Raw genomic sequence first — 18556 nt, 5'->3', positions numbered from 1 at the left:
GGTCAAACATTAGCATCTACGCCACATAATCACCACAGCTCCAATTATGCAGCTAAGCTAATGAGTGCTAATGCTACTTAAAGGAACAGTTCACCCAAAGTTTGGTAATTCCATACTCGCAGCTTCCTCAGGCCTCATGTGTGCTACTACTTTTAGCTCGGCGGTGAACGCAGTGTAAATAACTTCCATTTGGGATCTCAGCAGATGATTTCTTAATATTCGGGTTGTTTCGGGAGGATGCCGTAAAACTGTTTTACTGCAAAACTCCGGAAAACTAAATTTCATCCTACTTTCCATCGTCAAGGGGAGGAATAGACGAATTTTATATTTCTGGATGAGCCGTTCCTTCAAAATTTGTAGCTAATGTGGAATCACCAAAGAGCTGATGGGGCTGTCATTCTGCGGGGGGGGGGGCCTGCTCCGGCTGACCCGGGATGGTTTGTCTTGTGTGTGGGAAGTGTATTCTGTGGCGAATGACAAATATGGTGGGTGGGTATTGATCAGGTGCTGTGGCTCAGGCTGGCTGATGGAAGGTAATTAATGACTCAATTTACTTTGGTAGCAAAGAGAACAATTGACTTTGATGAAGTGACAAGCGGCAGCTATGGAAGGCGAAGCCCTTCACCGAGGCCGGTGATGAATATTCACCGCGATGGACCAGAATGTTCTGGCTAAAGAACAAACCGTTTACCCCGGGCTATTTGCATTCTCCCATTAGCTGTTAGTCACTTAGCTTAGCACAAAAGCTGAAAGAAGTAATTCAAGTTCAGAGGCCGGCTAGCCATTTGTTTCCAGTTTTTATGCTAAGCTAAGCCAACTATCTCTTCATGCAAAAAAAAAAAGGGGGGGGGGACGACATCCATTTCTGATGAATTTTCATTTTTGGGTGAACTGTTCCTTTAATGCGAATCCTTTGAAACATGGATGAAGATCATCGAAGTGCAGCTAGAGAACAAACTGTGACAGGAAACTGTTAGCAAACTTGACATTTTGCAGCCATCAGCACAATTTCTGGTTACACACACACACACACTTTTATAGCTCTTTGGGCTCTTCGTGGGGGGGTCGGGTTCATCCTCTGGTCTCAGCCAGTGAAAAAAGGTCAAGCTGCAGAATAGAGTGGCAATAACCCTCCCAAATGGTCCCCATCACGCAGACATGATTGATCAATTGAATTCCATGGCAGGAAAAAAAAAGTGTGGGATTAAGTAGAGTATTATAGGCACAATGAGTTGAGGCACGATGTTCATTTCAAGTTCATTTCAGCTCCCTCCTGCCGCCAGATCAGGCAATCAATAGGAGCCTTGCATATCATAGATCACCGCTCTCCCACGGAGGGGAGAACATCATCTGTCACAAATTTAGAATGACAGATTTGCAAGGGAGCTGAAGCTTTCTGGGATCCGTGGAGGAGACCTGGAGGCGCTGCAGCCAGGTGGAGGGGGGGGGGGGGGGGGGAGGTCTGCAGAGGCTTTGCAGCATCACACACAAGGGACAGGAGGAAATTCCTGTGCTTGGGAAGAGGGATTCTGGGCGATTCGATTTCTCCAGTGAAAATGTAAAAAGGGGAAGTGCTTTAAAATAAACACCTCGACTCCTGTCGGGGGCGGGGGGGGGGGGGGGGGGGGGAATCCCCCGGCTGGAATGAAAAGGCGCCATATTGCTCTCGCTCCTGTTTTCATTCTCGCCCCAACATGTGTATATTTGCAAGTGATGGTAATCCATCAATTACCAGAGGGTCCTCGGGCAGGGGGGGGGGGGGCTCCGCGATGTAGCCAGTGGCTCGCTCCGGCCATTACGGAGTGGAACAACCTGCACGCCGTCCCTTCCGGTCCTCCTCAGACCCCCCCCCCCCACAGAGGAGGGAAGGCATGATGAGAACATAAAGTGCACAGCTTGACGTGAAGGCCAGCTTCCCAGGGTCTCGACTGTCGCTCTCTCTTCCTGTAGATGGCTCAGATGGTTCTGGCCCAAACAGTGATTCTCAGGGTAGTGTGGAGAGTTTACGGAAACACCTTAGGGCCGATGCCTTCACCCAACAGCAGCTGGAGGCGCTGGACCGGGTCTTCGAACGCCCCTCGTACCCCGACGTCTTCCCCACATCGGAGCACATCAAACCCGAACAGGTTAGTAGCGACGCCACACGCACACCCAACCCAGACACCTCTGCTAATTATGGGTTATGGGCGAGTGTGAATAATACTGGGGGGGGGGGGGGGGGTCTTGTGATGAAAAACACATTCCCAGTGAATCTGATGTAAACTTGTAAAATGTTCTGGAATGCATTCTCATCTTCCTCCTCCTGCCTTCTGATGTCACGACCACAGGCGCCATCCATCCTCACTTAAAAAAATTAAGAGGCATTCGTGGACCCCCCCCCAAACCCGCCAAAATGACAGCCGCAAAGCACCGCTTATTAAAAGCTCTGGGTTTATTACAGTGGATACCCTTTATTTACTTTCATTATACTATTAAACAACGAGAGACTCTTCGTTTCTCCAACCAGAGCTACAAGTCGGACCCGTGAAGCAAAAGCAGCCGCCTAATTGAGTTCATTTTAATTTCTTTCCAATCGGGGCGAATTAAGCAGGTGATAAATCAGTGGGACAGGCCTCACCTCCAGAAGAGGGCCTAATTTGCAGCTAATTACAAAACTGATTTCTACTGGAAGATCAATACCAAAACGAATTGGAAATGACTTGCAATCACAAAGAGCGTCGGGGAAAAAGGGTGGGACGAGCAAAGGAAAAGAGAGAGAGCAGTCTAGAAAAATCAGGTTTCATTTAATGCCGTATTAATCAGAGCCTCGTGGTTTTTTCCTCCTCTGGAAAACGTGGCCCGATTAGCCGGCGTCTGTAGCGAGGCATTAAAAACCCATTCTGGAGATGCACAGCTCAATGGATTCACCCCTCCCACACTTCTGCGAGCCATTTAGTCATCCCTTTCAGACACATCTTTTCAGCGCCCCCCCCCCCCCCACCACCACCCTGCCCTCTATCTGCATGATAAAACGTCCGTTTGGCGTCTGAAGCCTCTGAGAATAGAGGAAAACATCCGACATTGTGCCGGCGAACAGTTGTAGCAGACAATTAGAGTTTATCGGCGATAGTGGCGGACAAGAGCGGGGTCACGGGCGTCCTCCGGTGGGACCGCGGCCCCCCCAGAGCCACTCGCCGGGTTCCGGACAAACGTTGTCAGACTCCGGAAGTCTCCTCTCATTAACAAAACCGGCTAACATCTGCCATGAGTGTCCTTTAGAAGGAGACACCACAAGGAGGGGTCGTGGTCGTTCGCCCAAATTACTATTAGTCTGCGTAGACTGGGGGTGGCTTTAATGGATCGTAACAAACAGCAAACGTTTGACACATTTTTAAATGAAATTGAAAAATGAATGTTCCTGGAATCAGAATTTGAACCAGTTCTTCATCGCAGCATCTGGGTCTGACACCGGAAGCCGCTCCAGAATGAGCGGGTTGTACGAGCGGCTCTTTTCAAAAATAAGTGGCAATGAAATTTAAAGGTGTGTTTAGTCTGCGGACTGAGAGGAAGGTGCCACATGGCGAGCCGGCAACAAAGCAGAACTGCCTTCTCCCTTGGCTGATCAGGGGTCGGACTGCAGCGGCGCACAAAGGGCCAGCTGACGCCTCGGCTTTTCACGTCTCCAAATCCCACTTCCTCTCAGACAATACCGAAATGCATTCATGATATGCTTGAACTGCCGCCCTGCAGCGCCGACGCGCACACAATGCGCTCAGACAAACGCGTCCCGCACAGGCCTGCGAGCTTAGTGGAGGAGGAGAAGGGAGGATCTCCATCTTGGCATTGTTTGCCGGCGTAATGATTCAACTGTCCGTTTCCCAGGCTAACGAGTACTCGCTCCCTGCCCTGAATACCAGCCTGGACGAAGTCAAGCCCAGCTTGTCCTCCAGCGCCAACCCGGACCTGGGCCCCAGCGTGTCGCAGAGCTACCCCATAGGTAAGACCGAGTGCCGCCGCCACGCCGCCGGGCCACGGCTTCGGCTAAGAGGGGGGGCTTGAATGTAAACAAGCAAGAAAGAATAAAAAAAAAGAAAGTGTGCAAATAAAAGCAAACCCAAAAAGTTAAGTGTGAAGACTTGTTTAATGCCATTTCACTGGAAAGGTGGAGCGATGACGCGATGGGCGGCTGGGGCGGGGCTTTATTTTGCTGAACAAGCAGGATGATGAGAGGGATGGCGGGTGAAGGGGTGGGCGGCGGCGGACAAGGACCTTTTGGGCGTCAGCACATCAGAACCATGGCGGTGCATCAGAGCGAGGCCGGCGTGCAGGATTTGTTCGCGCGTCTCGAAACACGAGTAATGTCTCTCGGTAAATACTCCCTGGCATTTCTGCCGCCTGACGGCGTGATCATTTCTTCCTCCCTCCCTATCGCCCCCCCTCCTATCCCCCCCACCCTTCCCTGTCACAGTTAATGGCCGCCTGGCTAATTGAAATATTGTTTGGTTGTTGCCGTGTTATTACAGAGAAGAAGGTTAGGTTTACTGAAAGTTTACTGGGGGGGGGGGGGATTAATACACAGCGCTTTTATTAAAATTCATATAATTATGCAGCTGCCATCAAAGGCAACGTGGGGGAGGGACAGGGTGATGGAAAATTGCAGCAGCCCTCCTTCTCAGATGATCGCCAGGCGAGGCTTATGAGAAAAGAAAGGCTCTTTTCTCATTAACGTGTGGGAGGTCGGATTTTCCTGAGAAGAAAGGTGCGCGTTTGTGCTCCGATGGCCCCCGCAGGAAAGACGGATTTCAAGCACCTGGGATATTTTAGATGGCCTCCGCCGGGTCTCCTTACGGCTGCACAGGTGCAAAAGAGGAAGAGGACGGGATTCAGATCCGGATTTTCACCCGCATTGCCGGAAGAAAATATGGGAAAACTCCTTGGGTGGGAAGTCAGGCCGGCATTTTGGAGCAGTTTGTGGGCAACATGAGCTTCACGGCAGTCTCTGAAATATTTTGCATTGCATTGATTTATCTCCACACCATGATCACGACTTCAAATATTGGCAGACGCTTCTCTGCGGCTAACGCCAAGTCGCATTTGGCCGCAAACGCGCTTTTATCTTTCCTTTTGCTACACTTGTTCGTTTTTCATCCTCTCACCGCAGTTCGGCTCCAGAGAATAAAAATGTAAAGAATGGAAGGGGGGGGGGGGGGGCACACAGGAAGCGTAGTTTAGCATTGTGTCGCTAACATGGATGCACGGTGAACGTCGGTCGGTCGAAACCGCCACCAAGATCGCTCGATTGATTGATCAATGGGTCTTCTGTTGCTTCCCGGCAGGCTAAACGTCACCGCCTCTAGTGTTTGGACAGAAGTACTGCACCTTTGGCGTCACACTCACGTCATATCAGCGTGGCAATGCATAGCAGTGTGTGCGTGTGTGTGTGTGTGTGTGTCCCAAGTCTTTTCCTGGTATCAGTGAAATAAAGCGTACAGAGCTGAATCTGCTGTTAAAACCGGAGTCAGGGTGTCGATGCTAATTACTCTCTAGTTAGCGGCTACTCCCGCCGGCGCGGCCGTTCAGGTGCGTCGTCGCTCCAGCGCCTGAGCGTCACACTTTACTCGCCGGCGATAAGACAACCAGAGGAAAGAGCCGTAAATGATCTGCAGCGCTTAGGCCGCGATCCAATTTCAAATTAATTGTGTCTTTACAGGGGGAGAGAACTGGAGATTACGTTCATCCTTAAAATGTTTTCGAACACCAATTAAAAACGCCTCCAGTTATTGATCTTGTTGATTTTATGGCGGGCGGAATTTGCATAATCTATTAAAGATGAATGATTCATGGAGCGTTCGTTGCCAGAGATCACCACGGAGTGAAAGGACTTGAGAGATAGGAATCTTTTGTGTCCTCTGCTTATCCTATTAAGACTCAGAAGTACCTGCAAAGCAGCCTCCAATAAGAAAGGGATTTAAGGGCATTGTGCACATCATCAGAATTCAGAGGCAAGAAGCCACTTCCATTAAAACCTCCTTTTTTCTCTCTCCCTCTCCTCCACATTAATGCTGTATTACCTGCTAAATAGTCCCTCTTAGCCCATAAAAACACCAAAGGGTCGCATGAATATGTGGATAGGACAATCGCATATTGTGAGGTAATTTCTATTGTTGGTATGGGAAGCAATTTGTTTGATGAATTCCCTCCGAGAGATGAATTTCATCTCAAGTGCTTCTTTATTCTTGTTCATTCAAACTGCTTAACATTCAAACAGCGTGGGCAGACGAATAGCAGGAGGAGGAGTCCTCAACTTTTATTTATTTTTTGTGTATTTGGAGAAATAAATGGAGAGATGGCCTTGATACGGACGATTGTCCACTACTTCTATGGAGAGTTTCCGTATTTCCTCTAATTATTTGGAGCCCACCTGTTTTCGGCGGCGCTCTGGGCTTCTTTCCGATCGTTGCGTGGATTCCCCCGAGCTCTCAGTGGGAGTTTTACACTTCTCCACTCAGCGGCTGCGTACTGAAGCCTCTTTAAACACATTCCCTGCTGAGCCTGTTAATGGAGGCCTCTAAAGGCTTAAAGCCCCCGTGTCAATGACTCCTCCAGCAGCTGCCTCCATACGCTCCTCCGTCCCCTCCTGTCAATGCTCAGCCCAGAGAACACGGCTATCCACGAAGAAGGGCTCAGCCTCAGCAGGGCGAAGTTTATCCTCGAAATTCTGTAGCTTCACAACAAAACAGCGGACGCATTATCCTCCTAAACAGCTGGAGTAGATTAGATAGCTAAAGAATAACACGTGAATGATCTGGGATGGATTTGGAACGGTGTTATTTATACCGCTTTTAGCCTCTAAGCTAACATGCATCGCATCTCGGGAATGCGCACCAGGATAATGGACGCCTGCAACGACCTGCAGTAGAGGATGTGCTAACATGCTAGGCAGTGCTAGTTAGCTACCTGCAGTAGAGGATGTGCTAACATGCTAACAGTGTGAGTTAGTCTTTCCTGTTGGCTGCCTGGTGAGTGAAGTCGCTACGCCCATTGCGCACCGTAGCTAGCACAACGGGTGTAGCAACAGCATCCGCGCCCGCTGGAATCAATACGGGAACAATTCCCAGGAACTAAAACACTGGGAACCGGCCCATGACAAGAACCGGATTTCGATTCCCAGCCCTAAACAACAGGGTGTTCTTTTAACATTGCCGAGCGAGCGCTAGCAGGGCGAGGGGTCGCGACCCGCCATTCTCCAGTGAGCAGCGAGCAAAGATCAGACGGCGAACCTGCCTCGTGACAAACCGTCCGACCGTCTCCCCGCAGGCCCGCGCGCCGAAATTAATGCTCATTTCATCTTCACAAAAGCAAACTAACCTTTGAGCACACATTTAATAATGAATGACTTTCAGCCGGCGTTTGGGGAATTAAAGCAATTTGGCTCTCCAAACATTCTTTACTTAGTTGTAATTAATTAGGGCGTTGGAATTTTTTGGCCTGTGATAAATTGCCCCATTCTGCGTATAGCCGAGAAAATGGAGGTCAACGTTTTCCGGTTGTTGTTGTTGAAGCAAACATGAAGGTGTCCCTGTCATGCTAAATTTAATACTCTTGCAAGTAAAAGAGCGATTCGCGAGCGACTTTTGTTTCAGTGCCAAATAAAGGGAAGGTCACCCCGCTGCTCTGCTCGCGTTTTAAGACACTCAGGCGACGCTAATGCAGAAACAGAGCACAACCTTTCTTGTCATGTTGGAAATAGAGTTTGAAACATATGTGGATGTAAAAAAAAAAAAAGAACTTATGACGTCTACCAGCTTTTACTCAAAAACCGCGACACTCTGGCACTTCAAAGCACCGTGAAAGCAGCGAACGGCGTCCTCCCGGCTCGGCTGCGACCTTTAGCTCTCAAATGAAGACGGAAATCAACAGGCGGTCGCAGCAAACAGAAAATCTGTGAATTGATTTTCACAGGGGAGGAGAAAAAAAACAAAAAGAAGAAGAAGGAGGGCAGAGGAGAATAAATAGCTTGATTTGCTGGCAGTCAATCTGAGGCGAGCAGGGAACATAAAAACGATCGTTTAATGAGAATCTGGACACACATCTCTGTTGTAAAAGCAACAAAGGCTAGCAAGCAGCTAATGAGGCTATCGTTACTGTACAGGGTTCTCTCTGGAACGGGTTTCTAGCTGCCGTCAGCACTGCCAGACTCTCCAGGAACACATGAATCAGGCCTCAGGACACAATTATGGCCATTAATGTGAACAGGGCGGATTATAAACCAGGCGATTTGAGGGAATAACAAATACAATCCTTAGTTTTTTTTTAAATAAAATAAATTCCAATGCTCCAAGAAGCGAAACATCTGTTTGGATTTCCAGACTCGCTCCTCCAGGTTTTGTGTAATTAATGAAGATCTCTTTATGCATCTCATCTCTCTGAAGCGACTTAAGAGTGTTTACTTTTATCAAGCGTGCGCCGCTGCTGCAATAATAAAGAAGAAGAGATTGTGTTGATGTTTGCAGAGGCAGTCGGATAGTTACTGGCATGCATTTGACGTTTCTGGATGAAAGTTGTTACTGGATCATGTCCTTAAAAGGACGGGGAGGCGCCTCTGCAGCAATCATGATGAGCTTCGTGCAGGAACTATTTTCTATCTGTATCACTACGCAGGAGTTTGACCGTTGCAGTACAGTTGTATTCTCAGAATAAGCCACATTTGTTTGTATTACAGAGGTCAAAGGTTTAGAGACAAATTCCCATGCAAGTGAATGGGAATCTGTCTCAAAACATTTGACAGTGCTCATGCTGTTCTGCATATTGCATATTCTACTATTTTGCAATCTGCTCATTTTTTATCCATCAGCTGCATTCAAAACAAAAGTTTTCACGAACTAAAATGAAGCAGGAACGACTTTGACCAGTGCAAAATGAAAGAATGCAGTAATTTGCTGTTGATTGTTGTTAAAACGTTTTCCCTTTCGGGGCGCCGTCGCTTGCTCTCCGTTCCTAACGGCAACAACGGTCGTGTTATGATCATTACATCGACTGGTTCCTCATTAAAGCTCCGGTTGGAGATGCTTTTCCCTTTGAGCACGAGTGGCCCTCAGAGCTGACAATATAACGGAGGGCGAGGGGGGGGGCTCTGCCACCCCGGCCCCTGTGCAGATTGGGGTTACATGCCGTTGTTCAAATGTCCCGGCGGCTAGCGGGGACGACCCGGACGTCACTTTCAATTAGGGAGCTGAATATCTGCAGCCAGACGGGCGGCGCTCCGCGGAGGGGCCGGCGAACTCGGACTTTACGGCCACAGAGGAGAGAAAAAAGAGGGTTCAGTGAAAGCTTCCATTTTCAGACACGTCTGAAGTGCGTAATGAGGACACGTATTTACTCAGTCGCCTCAAAGCAGCAGCTGCCATATTGTTTTAGTTTGACCCGGGCAGGTTGAGTCGCCAGGAAGCGTGACGTTATTCCAACTGACCAGGAGTCAGGATGGCGAGGAGAACTCTAAGCGGTGGAATGATGACCTGGTGTGGAGCTGCAGTAACTGTAAACACTACGAACAGACAAAAACTTTAGCGGAATATATAGCAGGTCGAATTAGCTCCGCCTCCACCTGCGGTATCGCGTTCAAGCTAACCTTTAAAGTCATCCTTTTCCTTCCCCAGGTAACAGAAAGCCAGAAAGCACTGATGATGTGTTTCATTTTGCCCCTGCAGGACGAGATATGGCCAACACGACCTTACCCGGGTACCCCCCCCATGTCCCCCCGACGGGCCAGGGCAGCTACCCGACCTCCACGCTCGCTGGGATGGTTCCTGGTGAGTGACACGTGACATCGCTGTGGGTCTGTGGAGCAGGAAGCGATGGATGCAGGGGGGGGGGGGGGGGCGAGATTCCCATTTATGCAGAGAGGCGATAAATAGCGGCTCCCACTTTATATCAGTTCTCTGCCATGATTGGACCAGACAGGCCGAATAAGCGATCAGAGACAAGAGAGGAGCGTCGCTCCCCTCCTGCCATATCTGCTCATTATCTCCCAGCGTGTCCCTTCACGCCGCAGCCCCTGAGCTCCAGACCAGACCCCAGCAAACAGCCGGGGGGGGGGGGGGTCAAGAGGTTCAGGAGCGTAGGAAATATTCAAATGGCGTCCCTCTGAGGAGGTCCGATTCTTCAAGTCAACACGAGAAACACAATGTTCTGCTCCGGTGTGATGAAAGCAGGAAGGCAGCGGAGTGCGTCCCGTGTTAGCGTGTCATTTAGCGATCACGCTAAGCGTCACGGGCCCGGGCTGCTCCTCCTTCCTCCTTCATGAAGGGCTGCCACGAGGAGTTTATCACCTCCTAGTTAGCAGCTAACCCGAAGGAGGGAGCGCATTTCATCAAAATGAGGTTTAAGGGGCAACGATTTTCAAAGGATTTCTGTCTCGTGTAATTTTATTGATTTTGCTTTAGGATTTTTGTTGTTTAAAAATATGAAATATTAACCTATCAGCGCTAAACTCAAATATGAACCAATGACAGTGCAGATAATTGTACAAAAAAATAAGTAGCAAACCCATGTCTTGTTTTTCTGGCACAATAGTACAAAGAAAGTAAATTTGAAAGCTGTAATTTGTGCGAATGAAATTGCTTAATTTCGAATTAACCGCTCCAGCCACATGAATCCACACCTTTTATTTCTTTCTTTTATTTCTTTCAAATTGAAATATTTTTGGAACGCAGTTTAGCAGCCACCAATAAAAAAATAAAAATAAAAATAAAAAACAGCGGGACGTGGCAGAATAAAACTGTTAAATCATCTTGGTGGAAAAACGTCATGTCAAACATTCTTTTTACTTTCCATTTGTTCTTATGTGGCACAGAGATGGGGGGGGGGGGCTTAATCCCATGGCTTGTGGTTTTGTGTTACAACCCATTCATCCTGTACACAACCACTAAATTTAGCGACAGGCGCAAAACACTGTTAAAGCCAAAGCCATTCCTCACCAGCTCCATATAAGATCCAGCCTTTATTGTCTCGTAAAAAGGAAGAAACGTGTTGAACCAACAGCAGTGCTCACTGAAAAGCTCCACGTTACTTCCCCAGCTATGAAATTCTGCCTCCACCGGAGACCAAGAAGGAGAGGCTTCAGATTGGAGATGCTAAAAACCCTGCAGGAAAGGCTGCAGGATTTATTGTGCATATCAGAGACGTATGCGCGCAGCTGTTTATTACTGCTCTGTATTTATTAGACGGGTTTGGAATATACTGGAGGAAGAAGAACGGGAGGATATCCATAACTGGGACAGGGAACGCCGCCTTCGGTGTCGCATCCCGTATTGTTCAGTGTTGCATAACTTAAGTGAAATGAAAAAGAAATAAATTAGTTGCTTGACTGGTCTCAGAACGACAGCGATCATTCTCTCCCCAAGTTGCGCTCTGCTTTGAATAGAAGAGAAATGAGTGTGTGTGAAGCGCTAATGGTTTGATGCATTGGAACGCTAACTGATTTGTGGTTTTGTTTTGCAGGGAGCGAGTTTTCGGGGAACCCCTACAGTCATCCGCAGTACACCGCCTACAACGAGGCCTGGCGATTCAGCAACCCGGCGCTACTAAGTGAGTCAACGCCGCCGAACACAACCATTAAACTGTCCACTCATTAGCATGCCACGCCGATTAGCTTGCTATCGGCACCAAAAGGGGCGGGACTTAGGCAGCGGTCACTGCGCCATAAACATAAACAAACAAACTACTAATGACGGTAACGCTGGTGTTTGTTTCAAATGGTTCGTTCTTCTGTTAACTTTCAGGTTCCCCTTATTATTATAGTGCCGCATCGAGAGGCTCCGCCCCTCCCACCGCTGCCACTGCCTATGACCGCCACTAGTTACCATGGAAACCAAATCAACCTGCAGAACCATGGCCTCAGCCTCCACGTTGCCCCGGTGTGAGCGTCACGGTCCACCGGACACCGAGCAGCGGCGCTTAAAAAAATATTTGGTTTTGGTTATTTTGGGATTCCAGACGACGTCAATCCAAAAATAAAAATACAAATGTGAAGTCTCACACAGGAAGAAACTGCTTCAAAAGAAGAGAAAGGGACTGAGAAGATCAGAATTTATCCCCCCCCCCCACCCCCTTATAGCCGTGTCACATTTCATCCCATCACGGATCGATACTGTACATTCCTTCCCTTGACGGCTCCCAGCAGGGACGCCGTCCGGACCTCACGGTGCAGCAGCAGCCTTTTCTTTCTTCGCCCTCATCTCATCTCCAGTCGGCGGCGAGCAGCAGCTCGTGCACGCCGTCCCGATCAAAACATCCTGCATGAATAAATTCTGATGCCATGAGAAGATTAGGATTCTGTGATACACAATCAAGATGTAAAAAATGAAATCCGTGGAGAACGCGTGTGCGAGCCGTGACGGTACATCACCACGGCCCACTGTTCGCATCGCTTCAAGGAACGAGTAAATATATTCTTTTAAAAATGTATTTCTTTTTTTTTTATATATAATTTGTACACTTCAGATTGCTTCTAGCGTTTTTCTGATTTGTCCAGATACGAGAAGCCATCAGGCGAAACCTTTAATGTGTTTTTATTTTGTTGTTGTTGTTGTTGTTGTGTTACTTTTGCACTATTTTGGAGGTTTGCAACACTGGAGTGTAATTATGCAGAAAAACGATGATTCATATTTGCTTTATTTCACGGCTCGGTCTGACAGGGCGCTTCCAGTCTCCCCGTTTTTGCCCCCCCCTCCTTGACCTGCACTAACTTCGTCCTCACGGTTTACACGTTTATTTATTAAGTCTTTGGCATTCAACCGCAGAGAAGGACGCAGCAGCCATCCCGAGCAAAATCCTTTTGTTTTCGTCTGATGCCAGGAGATTTGCTCCAATCGGGCGAATCAGAGTCCAAAAGAAAAGCACGGGGCGACGATTTCAGCTAAATGCCTTAAACATGTTTCCTCCCAACTTCAGCTCCCGCACATGTTTCAGGTCACGTCCTCCGATCACGCTGGTTTGTCCATCCGTCAAGTGAATGTATTTGCATTTGCCAAAGACTTAGTTCTCGTTTATGTTTATTTACAGGCCGCTAAATGGATCATGAGAGCAGTATTATTATTATTATTATTAACAGGCATCCATGTTGTTCATGAGGAAAGGTAAATGTATAAATTCTATGCAGTGCAGACGTCGTCATATGCATACTCAGCGGTAAACCTAAAGGTAGGCGAGTTTATTTAACTACATTTTGTAGGATTCTTTTTTGTGTGTGATGTGAAGACACTTCTCTGTAAATACAGTAAGAAAATCTGTCTTTCATGTTCATGGGTATTATTATCACTTTCATTACGCTGGTCTCACTTGTACAATATTAAAAGTGGAATCTTTTACGCATCCTGTCTGGATCAATAATTTATTATTACTCCCCTTTTAAAATATCAAATAAAAACACATGATTAATAAATATTAGCACCATATGGACACAAACCCAATAACAGGAGGCGGTTCTACTGGAAGCTGTGGTCGCAATAGAATGATTTTTGGACGCTCCGGGGACCCTTACAAAACACACACACACACACACACACGCACACACACACAAATACAAGGAGGAATCCCCCATCTTCACAACCTCTGATCAATCAGCCTTTGATTTATCAGTCACTCATATTTGTTTGATATCTGAGATTTATTCTCCAATAAACAAAAACCAAATCAAAGTTATTGATCGATCAAACCAATAAGCTTCCAAACCTCATTAATAGACATGGGGGGGGGGGGGACTTTTATGCTAATTAATGTGGTACATTCCAGGTATAAAGACGACGTGTGTGTGTCAGAATGCCTCTAAATGTTTTCTCCCGACTCGGATCACTGAGCAGCACATAAAGTGTTTAACCTCTCCTCGCTTTGTGAGGCTGAATTAATTTTTCAAGCAGTGTGCCTGAATTCAATTTGTGCTTAAGTTGGTGGGGAGAGATTTATGCACGAAATCCCTCTCAGAGCTTATTCTCACTCACTTCCCTCGCCCCGTAATCCCTCCGCCGCCGCCATGTACGGCTTAGTTATATCATTATTGATTTACAACAAGTGGACACTGTCCCGATTAGCGCTGAAGGATTTGGGGCCGTGGGGGGGGGACACGCGAGAGCCTGAAGACAGAGCCGGGGAGCGTTTCTCGGCCCGGACGCTGCTTGTAATCTCATTTTAATGACAGAAGAAGCGAGTTCTTCTCTCTGGTCCTGCTTTGGTAGCAGCGATTTGATGTTAAACTCAAGCAGGATGAGGTTTAAATTCTGTTTTCATCCCTCTATGGTGGATTTTCCTGCAACTTTCACCATTACTAAAACAGGAAATGCAGTTTATCTGCAGAAATCCTGCGTTTCCGACGCTCCCTCACGGGCCCACGAGGAGAGACCTCCTCCTCGCTTTGTAATTCAATTTCTCAGCCTCTTGTTTATTTCATATCTCCGCTGCGAAGCGTCAGAAGCTGATGTCCTGTCAGCCCCTAGCTCACGTATAGGTTTGTCATTCAAAGCCCTTGTTAAAGAAGGAGGGAGGGGGGGGCTCTCTCCCCTCCCCAGCTGAGAATTCCCAGAAGCGGAATTATTCCATTTAGATTGAAACTTTTTTTGTCACGTTCCTGTCTAAATTGTCATATCTGGCTCTCTCTCTTCTGAAACCCAATAAACTGTGAACCTGGATGTATCCGTCAATCACGCTCAACAGCATCCTCCGGAATAAGGAATAAATAAATATGGATCTATTTATAAGTCGCTTACCAATAAAACACATCAAATCAAGCCTAGCAGTTCTTAAACATGCATATGTGCTGTTTAAAATATATCTGAATAGGATCTTATGTAATAGTATATATATTTATTCCACACAGGAGCGCTTAAATCTGGATTTAAAACAGTCCAGCTACCATTTTTATTTTTAATTTCCCCCCCTTTCTTTTTCGCTCCATGCTTAACCCCAACTTTATTGCCGCTGCTCCTAATTGGAGAAGCAGTAATTATCTTAAATGTGCAAACCTCATTCTGCAGATAGTTCCCGAGGAAATTCAATTGTTACGCCTCAAAAGTCGCGCAAGACTAAAAAAAAAGCCGCACGTACATATGGAACGATCGGCCTGGAAAATCTCTGACGGGATAAGTGGCGTTTGTCGTTTGTGACGACGGAGAGGAGAAGCAGGTCGGAGCTCTCCGTGTGGGAGGACGCTAACTAGGATACAGCGGCGCTCACGCAGAGTTCGATCACCTTTCCTGACCCACGCTTCACCCCGACAGGAAGTTCAGTTCAGCTTCTATTGCGTAATTTGGGAATTCCCGGATCCCTAATCCAGATTTACACTATTTTGCCATTTCCAATCTGGCTTGTTATGATGCCTGAGCAGCAATCATGAGGTCACTTTGGACTCTCAGAGGCGGCTTGAGGGGCGGTTCCTAATGAGCGAGCATTGATTGATCGGGCGTAAGAAAGGAAGGAAGTGTGAGAAGGGGAGCCAAAGGAAGCCAGCGACCTCCGATTAGATCCGTTAGCCAAAAGGTGGGCGACGCACCTCGGCCGAGACTAGGCTAGCTGCCCGGCGCCAAACCTCATTTACGCTCCACCGGTAAATAATTACCCTAAAGGCTATTTTGTGATACGTGATGCAATTAAAGTCTAATGCGATGCACCTCTGTCCGTGTCGGGTCCCACGCAGCCGGCGCCGGCGGTTTCCGAGCTAGCGGGGAGGGGGGGCTACCTGACTGGCTAGTAATGAGGATCTCCTCCAAAAGACAGGGGGGGGGGGGTCCCTAATCGCCCGGATCCGTCAGCCAGGCGTGTTTGTTTGGAAGCCGGGAAATATTCCGACAAGAAGAGGCAGAGGAAAAGCAGGATTTGATGCGAGCTATCCAGTTAGCAAAAAGGGGAATAATAGCCCCCCCCATGCTTTCCTCCACCCGTATAACCCCCCTCCCCCCCCTTCCCCCAGTCACTGTCAGGCCAAACACATGATGAATTGCCCTGTCAACAGAATTCATTCAGGGACCAATTAATCCAGCAGAAACGAACTAGAGCCATCAGTCGCTGAAAAACTGGGAGCAAAGAGGCTCTTCTTTGGAAGAAGGCGAGGCGGCGAGGGCGCCGGGGGAGTGCCGTGGAAGTTAGCCTGACAGGAACTGGTCATTTAATGCTTTAGCGCGCCGAGACAGCCCCCGTCATAGAGGAAGCCATGACAGGACTCCCCTGGTGCTTTATTTATTAATTATCCAGAGCAGCAAGGGGCATTTAACCGTCTCACTCCGGGCCCGTCAACACGACTTCTTGTCACTTCCTCGCCGTAAACAGCTCCTTTGGCAACAACGTGCAAGAAAATGTAATTATTAGCAGAGCAAACAAATATCAGGAGGTGACAGCTGTTACGTTTGAGGAGGAATAGATTTTTAATCGTCGCGCTCACAGGTGTGTGGGAAATTCAAAGTCTTCCGTCGGAGGCAAGAGAGGACGACCTTAGGATGGGAAGAACAGTGACCTTCAACGACCTTTATTAAACCATTTAACCCCACTTCTTTACCAGAAGATGAATCCAGCGGCGTGTGGATTCCATCCTCTCCTTTGATGACATCACACAGGCGCTCTGATTGGGCGAATCTTTAAGAGATGTCGGGGATGAAAGGAACTAAAGCATCGCGGTGAGTTTGGCAGGAGTTACTAGGGCGGCTGGCGCCCTCCCACGCCGCTCCGTTTTGTCTGAATGAAAACTCAATGAGTCTGCTGCTGACCTGTTCAGTCTGATCTTTCTCTGTTGAGCTGCCCTGATCAGGTGGTAAATATTTGATGCCACCGTTCCTTTGTATCCCGGTGTAACAGGAGGATGGAGCGGCAGCTGGGAAGCCGGCGATGCCGTCAGGTTTCCCTTACAGGGACTTCGCCTGTCCTTAAACAGCGTTAAAAATGGCATTTTATGCAACCGGGAAAAACGCGGGAACTTAACGAAGGACTGTCCGGCGCTTCGTCCTTCCATTAAGGGCGCCACAGCGTTCCAAATAAGGCCTTCCACCGAGCAAAACCTGCACGTTGGAAACAAAGGCGAGGAAGCGCACAGGAAGCCAGGAATAAGGAGATGTGCTGCCGTATATAATTAATTAAACGAGACTAATTAGGAACACGAGAGCAGGTGCCAGGCTCGGAGCTGACAGCACAGACAGCCAGACAACACGAAGGGTAAAAAAAAAAAACGGCTATGGGTAAGGGGTGTAACGTGACAAGAGGCGGGACAAAGCAACTTGCTGTATTTTGTCACATGAAACCTCCAAGGAATATACGTGACAGAAACCGTAGACCCGGGCGCCATGGGGGTCGCTCCTTTTGTTGAAGACAGATTTTCATTTCGCCAATTTGAGGTTGATGCAAGCAAGAGATTTCCCTCCTCATTATTTCAGTGTGTGGATTGAAAAAGAAGAAGAAGAAGAAGAAGAAGAAGAGATGTCACGCGCACTAGTTCATGCTAACACGGACAGCTAGCTTGCAGCTAGCGTCGTTTCCGTCTCTACCGGCATTTACAGCCGAACTGTGTGCGTTGCAGAGGAAAACGTGCGTTTCCTCCTCGCCGATCTGGTTCCCAGCGTTATGAAACGGTCCAGCTTGTGCAGCCAGAAGGGGCATCGGCCTATTTTATCACAATTTGCTCGCTAACCAGTTACAAATGTGGCATGTGATGACAATAATGAGGCTTGATGTCACTTAGCCTTTGGGCCGTGTGCGTGGAATAGCAAAGCAGGATGCCGGGGCGCCGCGGGTCCTCCTGCACGCGAGGTGACAGACACCTCCCTAACAGCATTATAAATTACTGCAGATCCCATTTGTGTCGGTGGAGGCAAGTGAGGGGAAAATTCTACATCAGCCTATTTATTCATTTACTTATTCCCCGGCCCGGTCGGGCTCGGCGCTGCCGGAGAGGAGCTCTGCCGCGTGTGTTTACAGGCCGTCCTATTTCAGACGCTCGGCTCGTATCAGAGCCAATCAGGACAGAGAGGGGAAGCGTTGGCGCGCCGGATGGCGCCGGGAATTCAAGACAACCGTAAAGTGAGAATAATCGAGCGTGCGTCTCGTCCGCTTCCTCACACACGGCAAACGTGTTGCCGCTCATCGCAAACCTTCCAAACTCCTTGAAATTAACATTGTTGGTGAGAGAACGGATCCTCGGCGAGCAACGCCACCGGCGATTTAAAGGAGAGCGGCCGCGGCTCGATGTTAACGCACGCCGTCGAGAAGCCGACGCAGAAGAAGAGATGGAGCTTCGGTTTAATTATCGAGGAGCGGCTCGGACTGTGCATCATCATTAGTTTGACTAAATGGCGTCGGTCAGCGACTCAAGTAGTGGCAAATGGCACAATTAGCAGGGGGGGGGAGGGGGGGAATTCAATTTGAGAGGCTTCTTTCTTCATCCGTCTCCCGTGATCAGGAGAAACGCTGAGCTGTGGTCTTTCACGCTCGTCGCCATTAATCAGATTAGTTCCACGTTAAATGTCAACATTGTAATCAAGAACCAGCAAACTCCAGCAGAACGCAAATGGATGCTAACTTTAAGCGTCCAGCGTCCAGCGGCCTT

General features: G+C 48.2%; 1 protein-coding gene across 1 annotated transcript; it reads left to right on the top strand.

Moving 5' to 3' along the window:
• Positions 1 to 1694: 1694 nt before the first annotated feature.
• Positions 1695 to 11836, top strand: LOC137910366 (paired box protein Pax-2a-like). Its single transcript, XM_068754803.1, has 6 exons — positions 1695 to 1716; positions 1951 to 2126; positions 3862 to 3976; positions 9687 to 9788; positions 11479 to 11565; positions 11760 to 11836. Exons 1-6 carry the CDS (start codon positions 1695 to 1697, stop codon positions 11834 to 11836), a joined length of 579 nt encoding a protein of 192 aa, XP_068610904.1.
• The last annotated feature ends 6720 nt before the right edge of the window (positions 11837 to 18556 follow it).

The sequence above is a fragment of the Brachionichthys hirsutus genome, chromosome 21 (assembly GCF_040956055.1).
Source record: "Brachionichthys hirsutus isolate HB-005 chromosome 21, CSIRO-AGI_Bhir_v1, whole genome shotgun sequence".
Classification (NCBI taxonomy): Eukaryota; Metazoa; Chordata; class Actinopteri; order Lophiiformes; family Brachionichthyidae; genus Brachionichthys; species Brachionichthys hirsutus.
Note: the sequence above shows the minus strand (reverse complement) of the source record. Positions and strands in the feature narration are given on the sequence as shown.

Coding starts and splice junctions, on each gene's coding strand:
- LOC137910366 (XM_068754803.1), top strand. CDS start 1,695: ATGTGTATATTTGCAAGTGATG. Junction 2,127..3,861: donor AGCACATCAAACCCGAACAG/GTTAGTAGCGAC, acceptor TCCGTTTCCCAG/GCTAACGAGTACTCGCTCCC. Junction 9,789..11,478: donor GCTCGCTGGGATGGTTCCTG/GTGAGTGACACG, acceptor TTTGTTTTGCAG/GGAGCGAGTTTTCGGGGAAC.